We start from the raw sequence: 14,979 nt of genomic DNA on the forward strand, positions 1-14,979 counted from the left end.
TAGTCTCACTATTTGATTTTTATATTAAAGAAACTCAACCCTGACATATTTAACTGTCGCCAAATAGTATCTCGGCCATGAGGACTCAGCACTCACCATTTGGACTGAAAGCCCAATTACCTTATGTTCCAAATATGATGAAGAAATAAATTCCAATTGTGTATTTACCACTCTTATGTTTCCAAATAAACCGAAATCATTAGCGGAAGGAAGTTATTTGTGCATTCCTAAAACACTAAGAATTTACAAGTGCATTAGGACAACTTTTAAAATTTGGGTATTCTTTTCCCTAAAATGTTATCACAGAAAGAAGGGTCAATGGCTTACAAATTCTCTGCAGCAGTTCAGCACGACCTCACAGAATTTAATTTATAAATAATAAAAAAAAGGTCACAAGGGTGGAATGCAAATTATTAAAATACTGCCATTCAAAGGACAGGTATGCACGCCGGGGAAAATGCTTCAATGCAACACCATGGAAGGGCAGACATTACGTTCTATATTGATAAACTTTGTGATGAGCAGTGAAGAGAAGATATTGATCGGCAACGAAATTAGTACAAATCTTTAAATATTTAGGATATAAAAAACCTACAACATTTCAGGGGAGGCAGGGAAAAATTCATCTATGTGATGCCCGATTCAGAAATATACATATACATATATTCGGTTTCTATCTCGTCGATACATCTGAGACATGGCCAAGCAGCTCAAGTCAAGATTCATGCCACAACAAGCTTCTGGATGTCCTTCTGTAGAAAATAAACAGGAAAATTGTTTATCAGTGAATAGCAACAGCCAAGAGAGCTAGATACTCTTTCATGTCTATGACAGTACACATCTAGTGTACCCAGCAGGTGTGTCCATGAATAATTTAAAGAATTTCAGCATCTCGAAAGTAGAAAATGTACCTCAATTTGGAAAGGCGAGGTAGTTGGTGGATATCTCTCGATGACTTTACCATTTTTGTCCACTAAGAACTTCTCAAAGTTCCACTTGACAAGGTCGCCTAAAAATCCCCCAGCACTTGACTTCAAAAACTGGTAAACTGGAGCTGTGTTTGGTCCATTTACATCAACCTGTCAAGTAAAACCTTAGCCAGTGAATCATTTTCGCCCTTCCACATGAATTATAAGCATGAGAAAATAAGTATGACTTACCTTGTCAAATATGGGAAATTCTGCCTTAAACCTAGTACAAGCGAATTCCTTGATCTCAGGGTTTGATCCAGGCTCTTGCCCACCAAATTGATTGCAAGGGAAAGCTAGAATCTCAAATCCTGCAAGGAAGTTAATGTCCATATCAACTCAAGTCATCCAAGGAAAACATAATGTTACCTCTGATTGAAGAAAAATCGCAATAGCTAAGTGAAACTAAAGGTGAATCTGAGGGCAACAAGATCATAGCCAAATGAGAAAGAACAAAAAAACTCGTGCAGTCACAAATCGGCAAAGGGATAATACTTGAAGTGGAAATGTCTCCATGTTTACAATTAGACTACCACAATACTAAAAGTAATGGTGACTTCCAGCAGTTCCAAATTTTTATGGATTTTAGAGGCATTGATTTGTACTTGGAATAAAAGCATTAACATAAACGTAATAACACTATAAAATCAGGATTGCAATGATTCTCTGGAAAGCAAGTACTGGTTACAAGTTCCAGTACAAATCCTGAATTCATGAACACCACTAGCTTTCTCAATAAAATCATTCTATATCCATGGATAGTCTTGCACGAATTGCTGTGTGACAAGTTCAATTACGTATGTTTTTTTTTTTTTGGGGGGGGGGAGGGGGGGGGGGGGGGGGGGCCCCGAGGGAAAGGGGGATGCAAATGGGCAATCAATCTTCAAAGTGATTCCATTTAGGAAGCTGATTCCCGAGTCATTAAACATATACATAAAGCAAAAGATAAGGTAATTGAATGCTATAGAAATTTAATTCATAACAAGTACCAAAAGAAAAAGACAGTTCTTTCCACTAAAATTTGGCCCACCTTGAGTCTTGTACTTCTCATATAAGTGAGAGAGCTCCGAGTAATTAGATGGTGTCAAGCCACTAAGATTCAAAGCAAAATCCTCAAATCAGACCTCAATTATTAAACATCAAACAAGCAAAACCTCATCCAGAAAAATGACATCTTCAAACAAGATAATCAAAAGAGAAAGTACCATCTTGAAGCGACATTCACAATCAACAGAACTTTGCCCTTAAACTTGCTAAGAGGAACATCTTTACCATCAATATCCTGCATCAGAAGAGAAATAAAACCATGCTCAACACAAATATTTCTTACCAATTTGAGCAATATAATAACAAGCAGAAATTATTTTCACTCAAGTAGCGTATGACACAATCCGGTTGATTTATTTCACAAATCCACACCAGTATTCAATATTCATAAACTAATACATACTTCAATACAATAAAAAAAAAAAAAAAAAAGTTAAGCAAAACAGAGAAAAACTTTAGCTTGAGCAATTCAGCCCCAAGCTCCGATATCTTTCTTTCTTTTTTCCTCCACGGTAGCAACTAAGTTGAAGCCTAAGTAATGCCAGCACGCAATCAGCCAAACACATAGAGCATACAGCAGATTGAGTTGCTATGATAATTTAGAATTAGACAAGCTTAAATACTATTGTCTGGATCCTTCAAGCTTACGCTTTTGGGTCAAGTCAAGCAACTTCTCGAACACGGTATCACAGCAAATTTGACCTAAAGGTCTTGTGTTCGAATCCTCCATATACAATTGAATTCACACAAAGTGAATGTTAAAGAAGGTTAAATAAAATTATTTAGGCCCTTAACTCCAAGCTTAAACTATTAGACCAAACACTTATGGTCATCACGACTACATACTATTAAGCGAAGAAGCAAATAATAGCAATCAAAGGATTAAAATTTTTAAGTCCACAAGGAGCAAAATAAATTACCTTGACGGTGAAGTCATATAAAGACTTCTCAGTAGCAGCTGTAGCGTGAACACCAAAGGAACGACGTTTCACGAAAAACCCAGGCAAATTTGAAGATTGGGAAAACAGCCCATGTTGAAGAAAGCCTGGTTTAGCGGACCCAATTGATGATTTGATTGAATTAGTAGGAGTCCATGAAGCCGCCATTGATGAAGCCCATGCAGCAGGGCATGTTTTGTTTTGTGTGAAATGCCGTAAAGGTGAGGAGAAAGCTGCAGAGAAAGGCATCGAATAAGAAGCCATTGAGATGGAATTTAAGTGAATCAATCGTTGTAGTAACAGAGAGTTGTGTTGTGTACTTCGTGTTATATAAATGTAAGAGCAAGCGTGTGAATGGTTGAATGTGCGTGTAAAATGCCAGGGAGCTTTTTGGTTTGAAGTGGATGAAGATGTTACACGTGGTGTTCTTTTCTGCCCCTATTTTACATAATAGTTACCTAAAAATAGTAAACTGTATTTTCTTGTTAATTACTTGAGCGAGAGAAAATGAAACTAAATGGGTAATTAATTTTGTGAAATGATGATATGATCAGCCATCCATTCGGACAAATCTCGAAGGTTATGTACCTATGTGTCTTCTTTTTTTTTTATAGTTTTAATTGTGACTGAATATCCAATTCTTATTTGTATTTTATTTTAGAAATAAAATCACTCATTTGGCATTGACTTGACCCAAAAGCATAAGCATCCCATTTGGCATTGGGCTATTCTAATTTTTAAGCCTAACTTCTATGAAAAAAAAATAAAATTATAACATAAAAATTAATAATATATAATAAATATAATTTTTAAATAATAATTTTGATAAGAATAACAAATTTATTAGGAATTTTTAGTGTTGATTAAACTAATTTTAACTTTTAATAATAACTTTTAACCTACGGCTATGAACTATCTAATCTCAATACAAACAAGTTCTAAATGGTGTTGATTACAATCTCATTTGATTCCATATTAAATTATTGGATAGATTTTGATAATTATATCTACAAATATCATCAAATTTTATCCACTAACCAATGATTTATTAAATATTATAATCACAATCTTTTTTTTTTGCGGCAACTAAGGTTGGCAATGGGACGAGATTTGCCAATCACATTCTTATCTCATAAATGCAAATATGACAAAAAAGTGTCTCATTGCCGTCCCTTTACTTTGGAGGGGGGATTTATCTTAGTCCCGTCCCATTAAATATCTTGTTTCATCTCATTATCCTAAACAGTATGATCATCATAATTCAATATAACAAAAATCTTAAATAAATATAAAGTTAAATTATCAAATAATAATTTTATTTTGACTACATGCATGTTCGAATATAATTTTATACTAACATTTTTTTATTGCCTATTTGTTTCCGTTGCACATTAAAATTAATACTTATGCTTCAAAAAATATAGATTTGGACAATAATCAACTTCAGTCATGTTAAAATATCCAATAATTTAATAATATAATAATAAATTAAACCAACGTCGAGTCCATGGACAGTTTTTCAAAGTACTCATAAATATTATTTATGTCACACATGAATGCGGTAATAAATTAAATAAAAATCACTTTAATATTAAAAATAATAACGTTCAACGTTGCAATAAAAGGATTAAATAAGCATTTTTTAAATTGGGTTATACGATAAGATCTTTCAATAGAAAATTAATTGGGACCAATTGATTTTATATTATAACGAGACTCTAGTTTAACAGGGCTTAGTTCAAAAATTATTAATATTACTTTAACCTGGTTATTATAGTGTAAATAATATAGATATGAATATAATTAAATTCCTCTATAATTAATAATTAATTAATAGAGTACGTCAATTTCATGAACATCTAAACATACTTGAGAAGCTATAAATATTTTAACTTCAATAATAAAATGTTCATACTAATGAGTTATTATGTACTCGTCAATTCAACGATGTGGTAACAACTTTATAAAATAACTTATTATCATAAACAACTTTAAAAATATTTTTTTACATGTTAAACTTTTAATGTAACATGCATATTTTTGAAATATACAAATAATTCTTATTATGTGGAGACGAGTTAATTTAAGATGAGATCTAAAAAATACTTGTAACTTATTAAAATTGTAAAATTTATTCTTATTTATAGTTAACCTATATTTGGACTAAATTTTTTTATGATTGTGTAGAAATTATTCCTATAAATAATATTAAGGGTGTTCAATGGTTCAAATTCATTGGATTTGTCAATCCAAATTCAGTCCATCGTATATTGGATTTTATATTTTAGATCCAATCTAATCTAATTACTATATAAGCTCCGATATAATCTAAACAATAAAGAATCAAATCCAATTGAATCTGATCTTATTAATATAATTAAAATAAAAGTCATCAATTGCTATCTAGATTTTAATTACTAACAATTAAAAAAAATAACTCCTTTAATATTTCATTATTCGTATTTTTTATTATCATATGATTAAAAAAACTATCGAAATTTGAATATTGAAAGCAAACAATGGTTGTTGCTCGTAATTTATATTTTGTATTATTATTGTATGTCTATAGTTATATGAAATTAGTTTTTTTTTTTCGGATAATCAAATTTTATCTTCTAGCAAGTTAAACATAAGAGTGACATTTAGTTTTTTGTTTAAATAAATAAATAAAATAAAATTAATTGATTGGATTGGTTAATATTGGATATGAACGCATAGATCTATAAATCAATCCAATAACAATATAACATCCGATTTTCCATTAAGTAATGATATTTAAACCACTTTATTTATCTCACTAACTCTCATTTTTCGGTCAACAATATTTATTTTCAAAGTTACAATTATTGAAAAAAAAAGTTAATGCCTTTTATTTTCTCTCTCATATTCTCTCTCTGAATCATCATCAACACTCCACCACACATTTTCGGATCAGAATTCTCTCCTGATTTAATCATGTTCTGAGCAAATAATTTAATTGCTGATTAGTTATTAATAAATAAACAAATAAAAGAAGTTAAATCTGACTTATATATTACCACTAAAAAACACATAATAGAAAATATTTAAAAGATCAGTAAAGCTGAGAATATCTCATTCCCACATTTTCACCACAAAATTCAACATTACGATAACCGCTGCCACTTATATTCATCCATCCATCACCACTTGCTGCATGTAATGAGTTTTTGTTTTTGAGTTTTGTTCAAATTTGTAACAAATGGTGAGTTTTCTTATTATTAATTAGAATTATTTTGAATTTGTGTAATAAAAAAATCAAACAAGTTATATTTTCAATACAAGAAAAAGAAAAACCTCATGATTGTAATAACAAATCGAATCACTTTCAATATATAATAAAGCGTGAGTGAAAATTGATAATAAGAGAGAGAGAAGGGGGGGGGGGGGGAAGAAAAAAATTACATTATTTATGCAATGCAATCGAATCAAAAGATCAATCCAAAAAAATGGACTGGTTTGGACTGGATCGATAAATTTCATTGCATCAGATTCAAGTCGAGTTGAACTTGGAAAAATTCGGAAAATTTATAAAAATAATCATAATATTTTTATATTTTTTAATTTTAACCCCTCAAACTTTTTTTTATCAGAACTAGCCAAATACTGAACTTTTGGACCAAATTATCCTCGTCACTTTCATCAAATTTTCAAACAATGTCACTCTTACAATATTTAACACTCTCAACACGCTCAACAAACCTCAATACTTTCGATAAATCTCAATATTCTCAACACTCTCAGCATAACAAAAGTATAAAATTATCAATTGGAGAGCATTCTAAATGTTATTTTATGTTTTTGCACAAATATGAATTTTTAATGTATTAAGTCTATGATTTAAGTTTAAAATTAATGTAGATTTTGTTTTAAATGTTGTTATTTTTTATTCATAAAGAAATTTAATTTGTTAAACTAGTTAGATTTGGGTTAAGAAATAAAAAAAATCGTTAAAAAAAAAATTGAAGTCCGAGTTAGAAACGAAACCCAAATTATATGCGACATGTTGAATTATGTGCGACAGAATGCGTGGTATTTATGTGCGGCAGCACCTAAATTTAAAACTCGGATAACTATTACATTAAATAAAAAAAAAATGGACCCATTTAAAGTTTATGAAAATTCTCCAAAGAACTCAAATTGCATGATTTCAGTTCAAGGCCGATAAATTATAAAAGTGCACAACAAGAACATATTGCACAAGCACCAATGAATTGGAGGATCTTAAAGATAGATGAATAAAAATGAATCATGCATGTATGTTGATGATTTAATCAAGATGAATGAAGACGGCAGCTAATCACGAATGGCGACATGACGAGTTGACGATGATGACGACAAATTGACGATGGTGAATTGGGGCTTTGCTGGATGAAGAATATTGAAGATTGAAGAAGGTGAGGGGAAAGGAGAAACGGCAGCTGCAATCTGCGTGTTCAAGTTTCAGATATCAGCCATCATTTTAAAATCTTGACACCGTTAAAAGATTGCTGAGATTACAAGAATAATTGATAAAATTTAACGTGAAGTTATTTTTTCCTATTTTCTTGGTTCTTTTACAGTTTTTTATTTTTTTTTCCTAGACATTTAATTTACGAGCCTTTTTTATTTTAGTTATTAAAATTTTATGATACTGAAATATTCGCTGATTATAAATTTTTCATGTAACCATAAACAAATTAATTCATAATATTATTTTCACTTGTAAAAATAAATTTTACTATATTAAGCCCAATTATAATGAAATCCCCCAAAATAATTCATATAAGTTTATATTATTATACTTAATTATAATTGAACTTAATAAGATGAGATTTACTTGTACAAGTGAAAATAATATAATGAATTAGCTTGTATATTGTATATGAATGTATTAAAATTTTTCAATTGTTGTTCCACTGATAGAAAACTTATAATTCTATTATGAAATTTTTTAACACAATAAAATTCTAATAATTGAAATAATAAAAAATAAAAAGAAATAACTCGTAAATCGAATGCATAGATAGAAAGATAAAATTGTAGAAAATAATTTCAACTCGAAATTTCTCAAATACTCTCGTGGCTTTAATAATTTTTGAACATACACAATGAGGATGGGATTATATCCATTAAGTTTTTCACGTTTCAACAAGCAGAATCTTGTTTCGTTATTCTAAATGATTATTCTATTATATGTAATGAAGAATAATAACAATCGAAATATTATAAAATAAAAAATAAATTATTAAAAAAATTTAATGATAAATTGATATATCAAAAAAATTTAGTGAGTATTTAATAACGTCCCTTCAAAAATATATAATCTATAAAATTGAAAAACCCTAAAATCCAACGCATTCGATAAAAAGAAAATAAATTATATAAGCCTATAAGGGTTTCCCTTCACTCTCTTTATTGTCTGCGCAGCTTGCAGATACAGATAGAGTGAGCAAAATCATCTCTCTCTATCCGCATAAATCAAATCAAATAAAGTAAAGTAAAATAAATAAATAAAATTTCAAAATAACATTAATTAAGAATTAAGAATTAAAAAAAAAAAAAACCCCACACACAAATCACAGCCTCTCTTAAAAACCCTAATTTTGCTCATTTCTCTTTTATCACAACGGAAGCCTTTTTCTGGAGGTATTATGCAGGCAGCAGATCAGACGGTGATAAGCTTGAGACCCGGTGGCGGCGGCGGTCCACGTGGCACCAGATTGTTCACTCATCGCTTCGATTCCTCATCAACACCCTCGTCTGATTCTCAAACTCTTCCCCCTCATGGCGGCGTCGCTTCCGCTTTCAAGGTCCCCACTCAAAATCCTAGCTTTAAATGCTTGCATATGCTTAAAATTCAATTTTCAGAATCTGGGCTCTTTCAAAATTTAATCTTTTTCATTTTTGCTCACAATAATGTATAAAGTTTGGATTTTTATAATTTTTGGGATCTGTAGATTTATTTGTTATTTTTCATAGACTCAGTGAAGTCTATAGTAAGCTTTGGATAGTGGTTAATTATGGTTTCATTTCTAAATTTTGCTTGTAAAAATTTTACCTTTATTAGTATGACTTTTTATATGTCAATTACTTAAAAATGATTACTTGAGAGCTGAACACAAGACCGTTATATGTGCTGTAATAAAGAAAGTGTCCTAATTCTTGGTGGGGCACTTAAGTTTGTGCACTTGCTGTAAATATGGACAAATAGCAATATGTGGGATTTAGGTGGGCATGCGATGAGTGCACTGGTGCCCATAAAGAACCTGCATTACATGAGACACCACAAGAAAACATTTTGTGGAGTGCAGACTTGTAGTTGTAGAATTGCAGGATTCTTTCTTTTGAGCCACGTACTTTTACTTTGGGATATGATTGATTGTTCATGCTGTTTTTCTGTTTTTGTAATAATAGAATTTAGTCATTAACGAAGACTATATTACAAATATTGATTAATTTTGATAATCAATATCATTGTAGATGGGGGACTTGCGGTTTGAAGGTCATGAACGTGTTCGATACACCCGAGAGCAGCTGTTACAACTTAAGGAGGTGCTTGTCATTATGCATCCCTGTAATAGTTGTTCGCACGGTTTTGATGTATAACCAGGGACTGAACATTTTCTGCCTGGCTGAATTTATGACTGTTGCTCCCTTATGGTTTTCCGTTGGATTTATTGATTATTTAAGTGCTTAAAATCAAGGTGTCTTGTTAACTTTTCATAGGTTGCTCAACTAACTGAAGACATTTTGAAGATAAAGCAAGAAATTGAGTCTGAGTTTGATGGCGAAGGTCAAAGCTGGGGTGGTCGTGCAGAAAATAACAATGTAAGTTTTGCCTCGTGTAATTATAATACTCAATCTTTTGCTCTCTTTTTTTTTTTTTTTTGTTGGGAGGTAATATTACTATCATCTCCCAGGTGCTGAAAGATATTTTCGTGACCAGTTTGCATTTTCTTTTTTCAACATTTGTTTATTTATGAAACTTTTTGACTATGTAGAAATTTGTTTATTTATGCAACTTTTTGACTATGTAGAAATTTTTAATGTTTATTTCTTTCTTCATTCTTTAGCTGCAATCTCAATTCCAAGCTCGTTACTTGGAGGCAGACAATCGTGATTGGCGTACTCGATCAACCACCTCTGGACAAGAGAAATCCTTGGAAGCAAATCAAGAAAAGATGGAATTTGGTGCTCATGAGGGCCAACTTAATTCCCAGTTCGCAAGTGCTCAAATCTCCACTAACCAAGGGGTAATATATTTTTTTAATGACTTTTTCCTTTAAATTCTTTTAATGAATTTTACTTCTGAACTCTTCTAGAAATTTTCAGTATTGCTGGTCCAATGAAATATAAATGCTCTATGATCTTTTAAATTATGTTGATGTCAGTGATGTGTGGGAGGCTTAATTTCATGATCAGAAGGTGGTCTTTGTTTAATAGTAACTGAAAAATACCTAAGTTTGTTATTCTACTTTTTATTTCCATGCATGCTTGGTTTCTCTGTCATAATCTCAGTTTTCTATGGAAGCCAGGCAGGACCTGCTCCAGCTCTAATTAAGGCTGAAGTTCCATGGTCAGCAAGACGAGGAAATCTCTCAGAGAAGGATCGTGTTCTTAAGACTGTTAAAGGGTAATTGAAAATCAGAAATCTTTGTATCACTGTTCAAATGATATTTCCTCTCAGAAAATTTGGGTGAGAATGTTTAAACCTTTGATAATATTCTGAAAAGTTGAATGCTCGACTGTAAAGAAGGAATTTTAATTGTGTTTTCTGTTAGTTAATTGCTTAACATGCTTTATAGATATGCTATGACAGCTGTTCTTTTTATTGTGCAGAATACTGAATAAATTGACTCCAGAGAAGTTTGATGTTCTCAAGGGTCAGCTAATAGACTCTGGAATTACAACCCCAGATATTCTGAAGGTCACCATTACACATCTTGAATGCCATAATCTGCTGCAAGTTATCATATTCTTATATTCTATTTTCTTCTTATTGAAACTGAGAAGTCTGTTTGCATTTCAGGGTGTTATTGAACTTATATTTGATAAGGCTGTCTTGGAGCCTACATTTTGTCCCATGTATGCACTTTTATGCTCTGACCTTAACGAGAAGCTTCCTCCATTTCCTTCTGATGAGCCTGGTGGGAAAGATATCACCTTTAAGCGGATCCTTTTGAATCATTGCCAGGAGGCATTTGAAGGTGCTGACAACACGAGGGCAGAAATTAGGCAGATGACTGCTCCTGAACAAGAAATGGAACGTATGGATCAAGAACGACTGGTTAAGCTGCGGACCTTGGGGAACATACGCCTTATTGGGGAACTTTTGAAGCAGAAGATGGTGCCTGAAAAGATTGTCCACCATATTGTTCAGGTACTTTGTCTGGTCCATTGGCCTTCCCCTTCATTCAGTCATTAGCATGCTGGCCTTGATTATCAATTTGTGTGATATAGGAGCTTTTGGAGAATGATGGTAAAACATGCCCAGCTGAGGAGAATGTTGAGGCAATATGTCAATTTTTTAACACCATTGGAAAGCAGCTGGATGAGAATCCTAAATCAAGGCGAGTCAATGATGTTTATTTTAGTCGATTGAAGGAATTAACCACAAATTCGCAACTTGTGCCACGTTTGAGGTTCATGATCCATGATGTTCTTGATCTGCGGGCCAACAACTGGGTTCCTCGGCGGGAAGAGGTTAATTTTCCATATCTGGCTGGCTTATCTTTTCACCTACATCTTTATATTTCCATTATTTCTTTCGTGGGCTATCTGATTAGCCACTGCCTGACAGTCTTGTTTGATTATATTTTTGGCAGATGAAAGCCAAGACCATCACCGAAATTCACTCGGAGGCTGAAAAGAATCTTGGTCTGCGTCCTGGTGCAACTGCAATGATGAGAAATGGTCGTACAGGGGCTACTGGAGGGATGGGTCCTGGAGGCTTTCCCATTGCACGGCCTGGTACTGGGGGCATGATGCCTGGAATGCCTGGAACCCAGAAAATGCCTGGAATGCCTGGGTTTGATACTGACAATTGGGAGGTTCCTCGTTCCCGGACAATGCCAAGAGGTGATAGCAAAAGTCCGTCTCAATTTCCAGGTCGTGTGCAGTCACCTTTGATCGGAAAATCACCATCAATCAATTCAAAATTTTTGCCTCAAGGAAGTGGCGGGATCATATCTGGAAAAACAAGTGCCTTGTTGCAGGGTAGTCCTACTCCTTCAGCCCGTCCTTCTGGAATTGCTTCAGGGGTTGAACCTTTAACTCAATATACTAAGCCTGTTGCTCCTGCTGCATCAGTAGTTGCTTCTCCCGAGAAGCCTTCAGCTCCTGTCACAAAATTAAATCTTGCTGATCTCCGCAAAAAAACCGTATCGCTGCTTGAGGAATATTTCAGTATTCGAATTCTCGATGAAGCACTGCAATGCGTTGAGGAACTGAGAGCCCCAACTTACCATCCAGAGGTTGTTAAAGAAGCAATAGCCCTTGCCCTGGAAAAGATCCCACCGTGCGTGGAACCAGTCATACAGCTCCTTGAGTTTTTGCTGAATAAGAATGTCTTGACAACCAGAGACATAGGAACCGGCTGTCTTCTGTATGGCTCGTTATTAGATGATATTGGCATTGATTTACCAAAAGCACCCAATAACTTTGGTGAGATGGTTGGCAAGTTGGTTGTTGCGAAGAGTTTGGACTTCATTGTTTTGAAAGAAGTTCTAAAGAAGGTGGAAGATAACATGTTCCGGAGATCCATTTTCACTGCCGCAATGAAGAGCATTCAGTCCAGCCCTGCTGGGCAAGAAGTGTTGGCAGTGCAGGGAGCTGAGGTTCAGGCCTGCGAAAGTTTGCTCACATGATTTAAGAAGATGCTTTTCACGAGTCATACTCCCAATGCTTGCATGCTTCCTATATTTTTCTAAATTTTGTCTCTCAAATTACGTTTCATGATCAATGGACCACGGAGCAACAGTTAATTTAATTGAGTTGTATATTTTTGGTTTTTTTTTTTTTTTCACATTTTGTTCAAGTAAAAAACATAATGTATTTTATTCTCTCGAATGCAACCAGTTAAGTCTTCCCTGGAATGCTCGAGATGAATAGGATCTCTCCCCATCTTGTTCGTCCGTTACAATTTGTATTCACGTGTACCAAGCTCTTGGAATCTGGCCAGTATTATTAGAACTTATTCTGAACCATTTTCCTTTAGCTTCACTGGGTATCCAATTGTGCAATATACCTCTTTATTTGAAATGTATCTCTTGGCTTGCAATGGTATCTTTATATCACCTTCACTTGAGACAAGTAATTGGAACAAGCTTCTTAAGAATAAATTGCTCAATGGAAATGCAGAGAATGCCATTCTTACATACGTAAATATGCAGGAACTTGGCGTTCATGCCGATAACTATTCATTTCCTTTGTTACTGAAAGCGGCTGGCATTCTTTCAAGTTCTTGTATCGGGTTAATGCTTCATGGGCAGACGATCAAAACTGGGTTTTGTGGGCACGTTTATGTCCAAACAGCTCTGTTGAAAATGTATGGTTCTTTAAGATGCATTGACGACGCTTTTAAAGTGTTTGAAAAAATGCCTGAAAAAGATATTATCGCGTGGAACTCAATGCTAGATGCGTTTGCTTCTTGTGGGCAGATGGATCATGCAATGAAATTGATTGATTTAATGCCTTTAAAGGATGTTACATCTTTCAATATCATGATCTCTGGGTATGCAAGGATTGGGAAGATTCATTCTGCTAGATATATTTTCGATAAAGTTCCTGCTAAAGATGTTGTTTCGTGGAATTCATTGATTTTGGCATATACAAATGCTGGTGAAATGGAGAAGGCGGGTGAAATGTTCAAAAAAATGCTAGTTAAAAATGTAATCACGTGGAACACGATGGTTACTGGGTATTTACGTAGTCAACTTTACGTCGAGGTTGTTGACTTATTTGATGAAATGAAGGCTGGAAATGTCAAACCTGATTATCTTACAGTGACTAGTGTTCTATCTGCATGTGCCAATTTGGGATCATTAGAAACAGGAGCAAGAATACACGTATATGCTACAGACAATGGGCTTGCTTCTAACCCCCATGCGACCACAGCATTAATAGATATGTATGCAAAATGCGGAAGTATAGAGCAGTCTTTAGAGGTGTTCTATAAGTCCCAAGTTAAGGATGTATTCTGTTGGAATGCGATGATCTTGGGGCTTGCTCTTCATGGTTATGGCTATGCTGCCCTCAAACTACTGGGTGAAATGAATGATAGTTGCGTAAAGGCTGATGATATTACCTTTATCGGTCTACTTAGTGCTTGTAGTCATGCCGGCTTGGTGCAAGAGGGTTGTGAGTTATTCAGTCGCATGGAAAAGGACTTTGGAGTAACCCGCAAGTTAGAGCATTATGGGTGCATGGTTGACCTTCTGGGTAGAGCCAGGTTACTCGACCGTGCAATTGAATTGATTGAAGCAATGCCATTTGAGCCTACAGAATCCATCTTGGGCGCTTTGCTTAGTGCCTGTGTGATTCATCAGGATCTTGAGATTGGGGATAGAGTAGCAAAGATGGTTTGTGCAAAGTCTAATTACCTGAGCGATGGAGAGCTTATGATGTTTGCTAATTTATATGCATCGTGCGGTCAATGGGAAGAAGCAAACAGATGGAGAAACATGATGAATGATACAGGCATTGTTAAAACAGCTGGGTCAAGTGTAATTGAAGTTAACGGAAGCTATCACAAGTTTCTGGCTGGGGGAATAGGGCATTTGTCAAATCTGTTGACTATGTAAGTTCGTAGCAGCAAATGAGCAACCTATATATCCACAATCGGCGGCAATAAAATCATCGAATTCATTAGCCTGCACACATGATCTCTTCTTCAGGCTCTAAACTTGGCCTCTTGTATATAATCTCCACAATCTGCATAACCTACTGAAGAAAATTCCTGATACTCAAAATGCGAATGGCACCGGATGCTTACAGGTTTTCTTTTCTTTTCTTTTTCATTTCATTTT

The 14,979-nt window shown here is 34.0% G+C and overlaps 3 protein-coding genes and 1 non-coding gene across 4 annotated transcripts; 3 read left to right on the top strand and 1 right to left on the bottom strand.

Annotated features, from left to right (window-relative positions):
• Positions 1-458: 458 nt before the first annotated feature.
• Positions 459-3,330, bottom strand: LOC18054271 (probable phospholipid hydroperoxide glutathione peroxidase). The gene is made up of 6 exons (XM_006450206.2): positions 2,936-3,330; positions 2,174-2,250; positions 1,999-2,060; positions 1,161-1,279; positions 912-1,079; positions 459-752 (listed from the first exon to the last, which is right to left on the bottom strand). The coding sequence occupies exons 1-6, from the start codon at positions 3,215-3,217 to the stop codon at positions 723-725; spliced, it is 738 nt and encodes a 245-aa protein (XP_006450269.1). The 5' UTR covers positions 3,218-3,330; the 3' UTR covers positions 459-722.
• A 5,024-nt stretch (positions 3,331-8,354) lies between these two features.
• On the top strand, positions 8,355-13,213 carry LOC112095476 (eukaryotic translation initiation factor-like). The gene is made up of 9 exons (XM_024177452.1): positions 8,355-8,763; positions 9,434-9,505; positions 9,680-9,781; positions 10,027-10,206; positions 10,489-10,586; positions 10,793-10,880; positions 10,983-11,333; positions 11,414-11,656; positions 11,779-13,213. Exons 1-9 carry the CDS (start codon positions 8,605-8,607, stop codon positions 12,817-12,819), a joined length of 2,334 nt encoding a protein of 777 aa, XP_024033220.1. The 5' UTR covers positions 8,355-8,604; the 3' UTR covers positions 12,820-13,213.
• Positions 9,127-9,232, top strand: LOC112096004. Its single transcript, XR_002904164.1, has one exon. It is a non-coding gene; the product is annotated as a small nucleolar RNA snoR103 (small nucleolar RNA).
• Positions 13,213-14,935, top strand: LOC18054274 (pentatricopeptide repeat-containing protein At3g29230). Its single transcript, XM_024177453.1, has one exon. It carries the CDS (start codon positions 13,213-13,215, stop codon positions 14,752-14,754), a length of 1,542 nt encoding a protein of 513 aa, XP_024033221.1. The 3' UTR covers positions 14,755-14,935.
• The last annotated feature ends 44 nt before the right edge of the window (positions 14,936-14,979 follow it).

Source organism: Citrus clementina, unplaced genomic scaffold, assembly GCF_000493195.1.
Source record: "Citrus clementina cultivar Clemenules unplaced genomic scaffold, Citrus_clementina_v1.0 scaffold_1, whole genome shotgun sequence".
In the NCBI taxonomy this organism is placed as follows: Eukaryota; Viridiplantae; Streptophyta; class Magnoliopsida; order Sapindales; family Rutaceae; genus Citrus; species Citrus x clementina.

What these genes read in the sequence shown, in the direction of transcription:
- LOC18054274 (XM_024177453.1), top strand. Translation starts at nt 13,213, where the DNA reads ATGTATCTCTTGGCTTGCAATGGTATCTTTATATCACCTTCACTTGAG.
- LOC18054271 (XM_006450206.2), bottom strand. Translation starts at nt 3,217, where the DNA reads ATGGCTTCTTATTCGATGCCTTTCTCTGCAGCTTTCTCCTCACCTTTA. An exon ending in AATTTCCCATATTTGACAAG is followed by an intron (nt 1,080 to 1,160) that starts GTAAGTCATACT and finishes TTTACTTGACAG; the next exon opens with GTTGATGTAAATGGACCAAA. An exon ending in CCTCGCCTTTCCAAATTGAG is followed by an intron (nt 753 to 911) that starts GTACATTTTCTA and finishes TATTTTCTACAG; the next exon opens with AAGGACATCCAGAAGCTTGT.
- LOC112095476 (XM_024177452.1), top strand. Translation starts at nt 8,605, where the DNA reads ATGCAGGCAGCAGATCAGACGGTGATAAGCTTGAGACCCGGTGGCGGC. An exon ending in GTCGTGCAGAAAATAACAAT is followed by an intron (nt 9,782 to 10,026) that starts GTAAGTTTTGCC and finishes TTCATTCTTTAG; the next exon opens with CTGCAATCTCAATTCCAAGC. An exon ending in GTTCTTAAGACTGTTAAAGG is followed by an intron (nt 10,587 to 10,792) that starts GTAATTGAAAAT and finishes TTTATTGTGCAG; the next exon opens with AATACTGAATAAATTGACTC.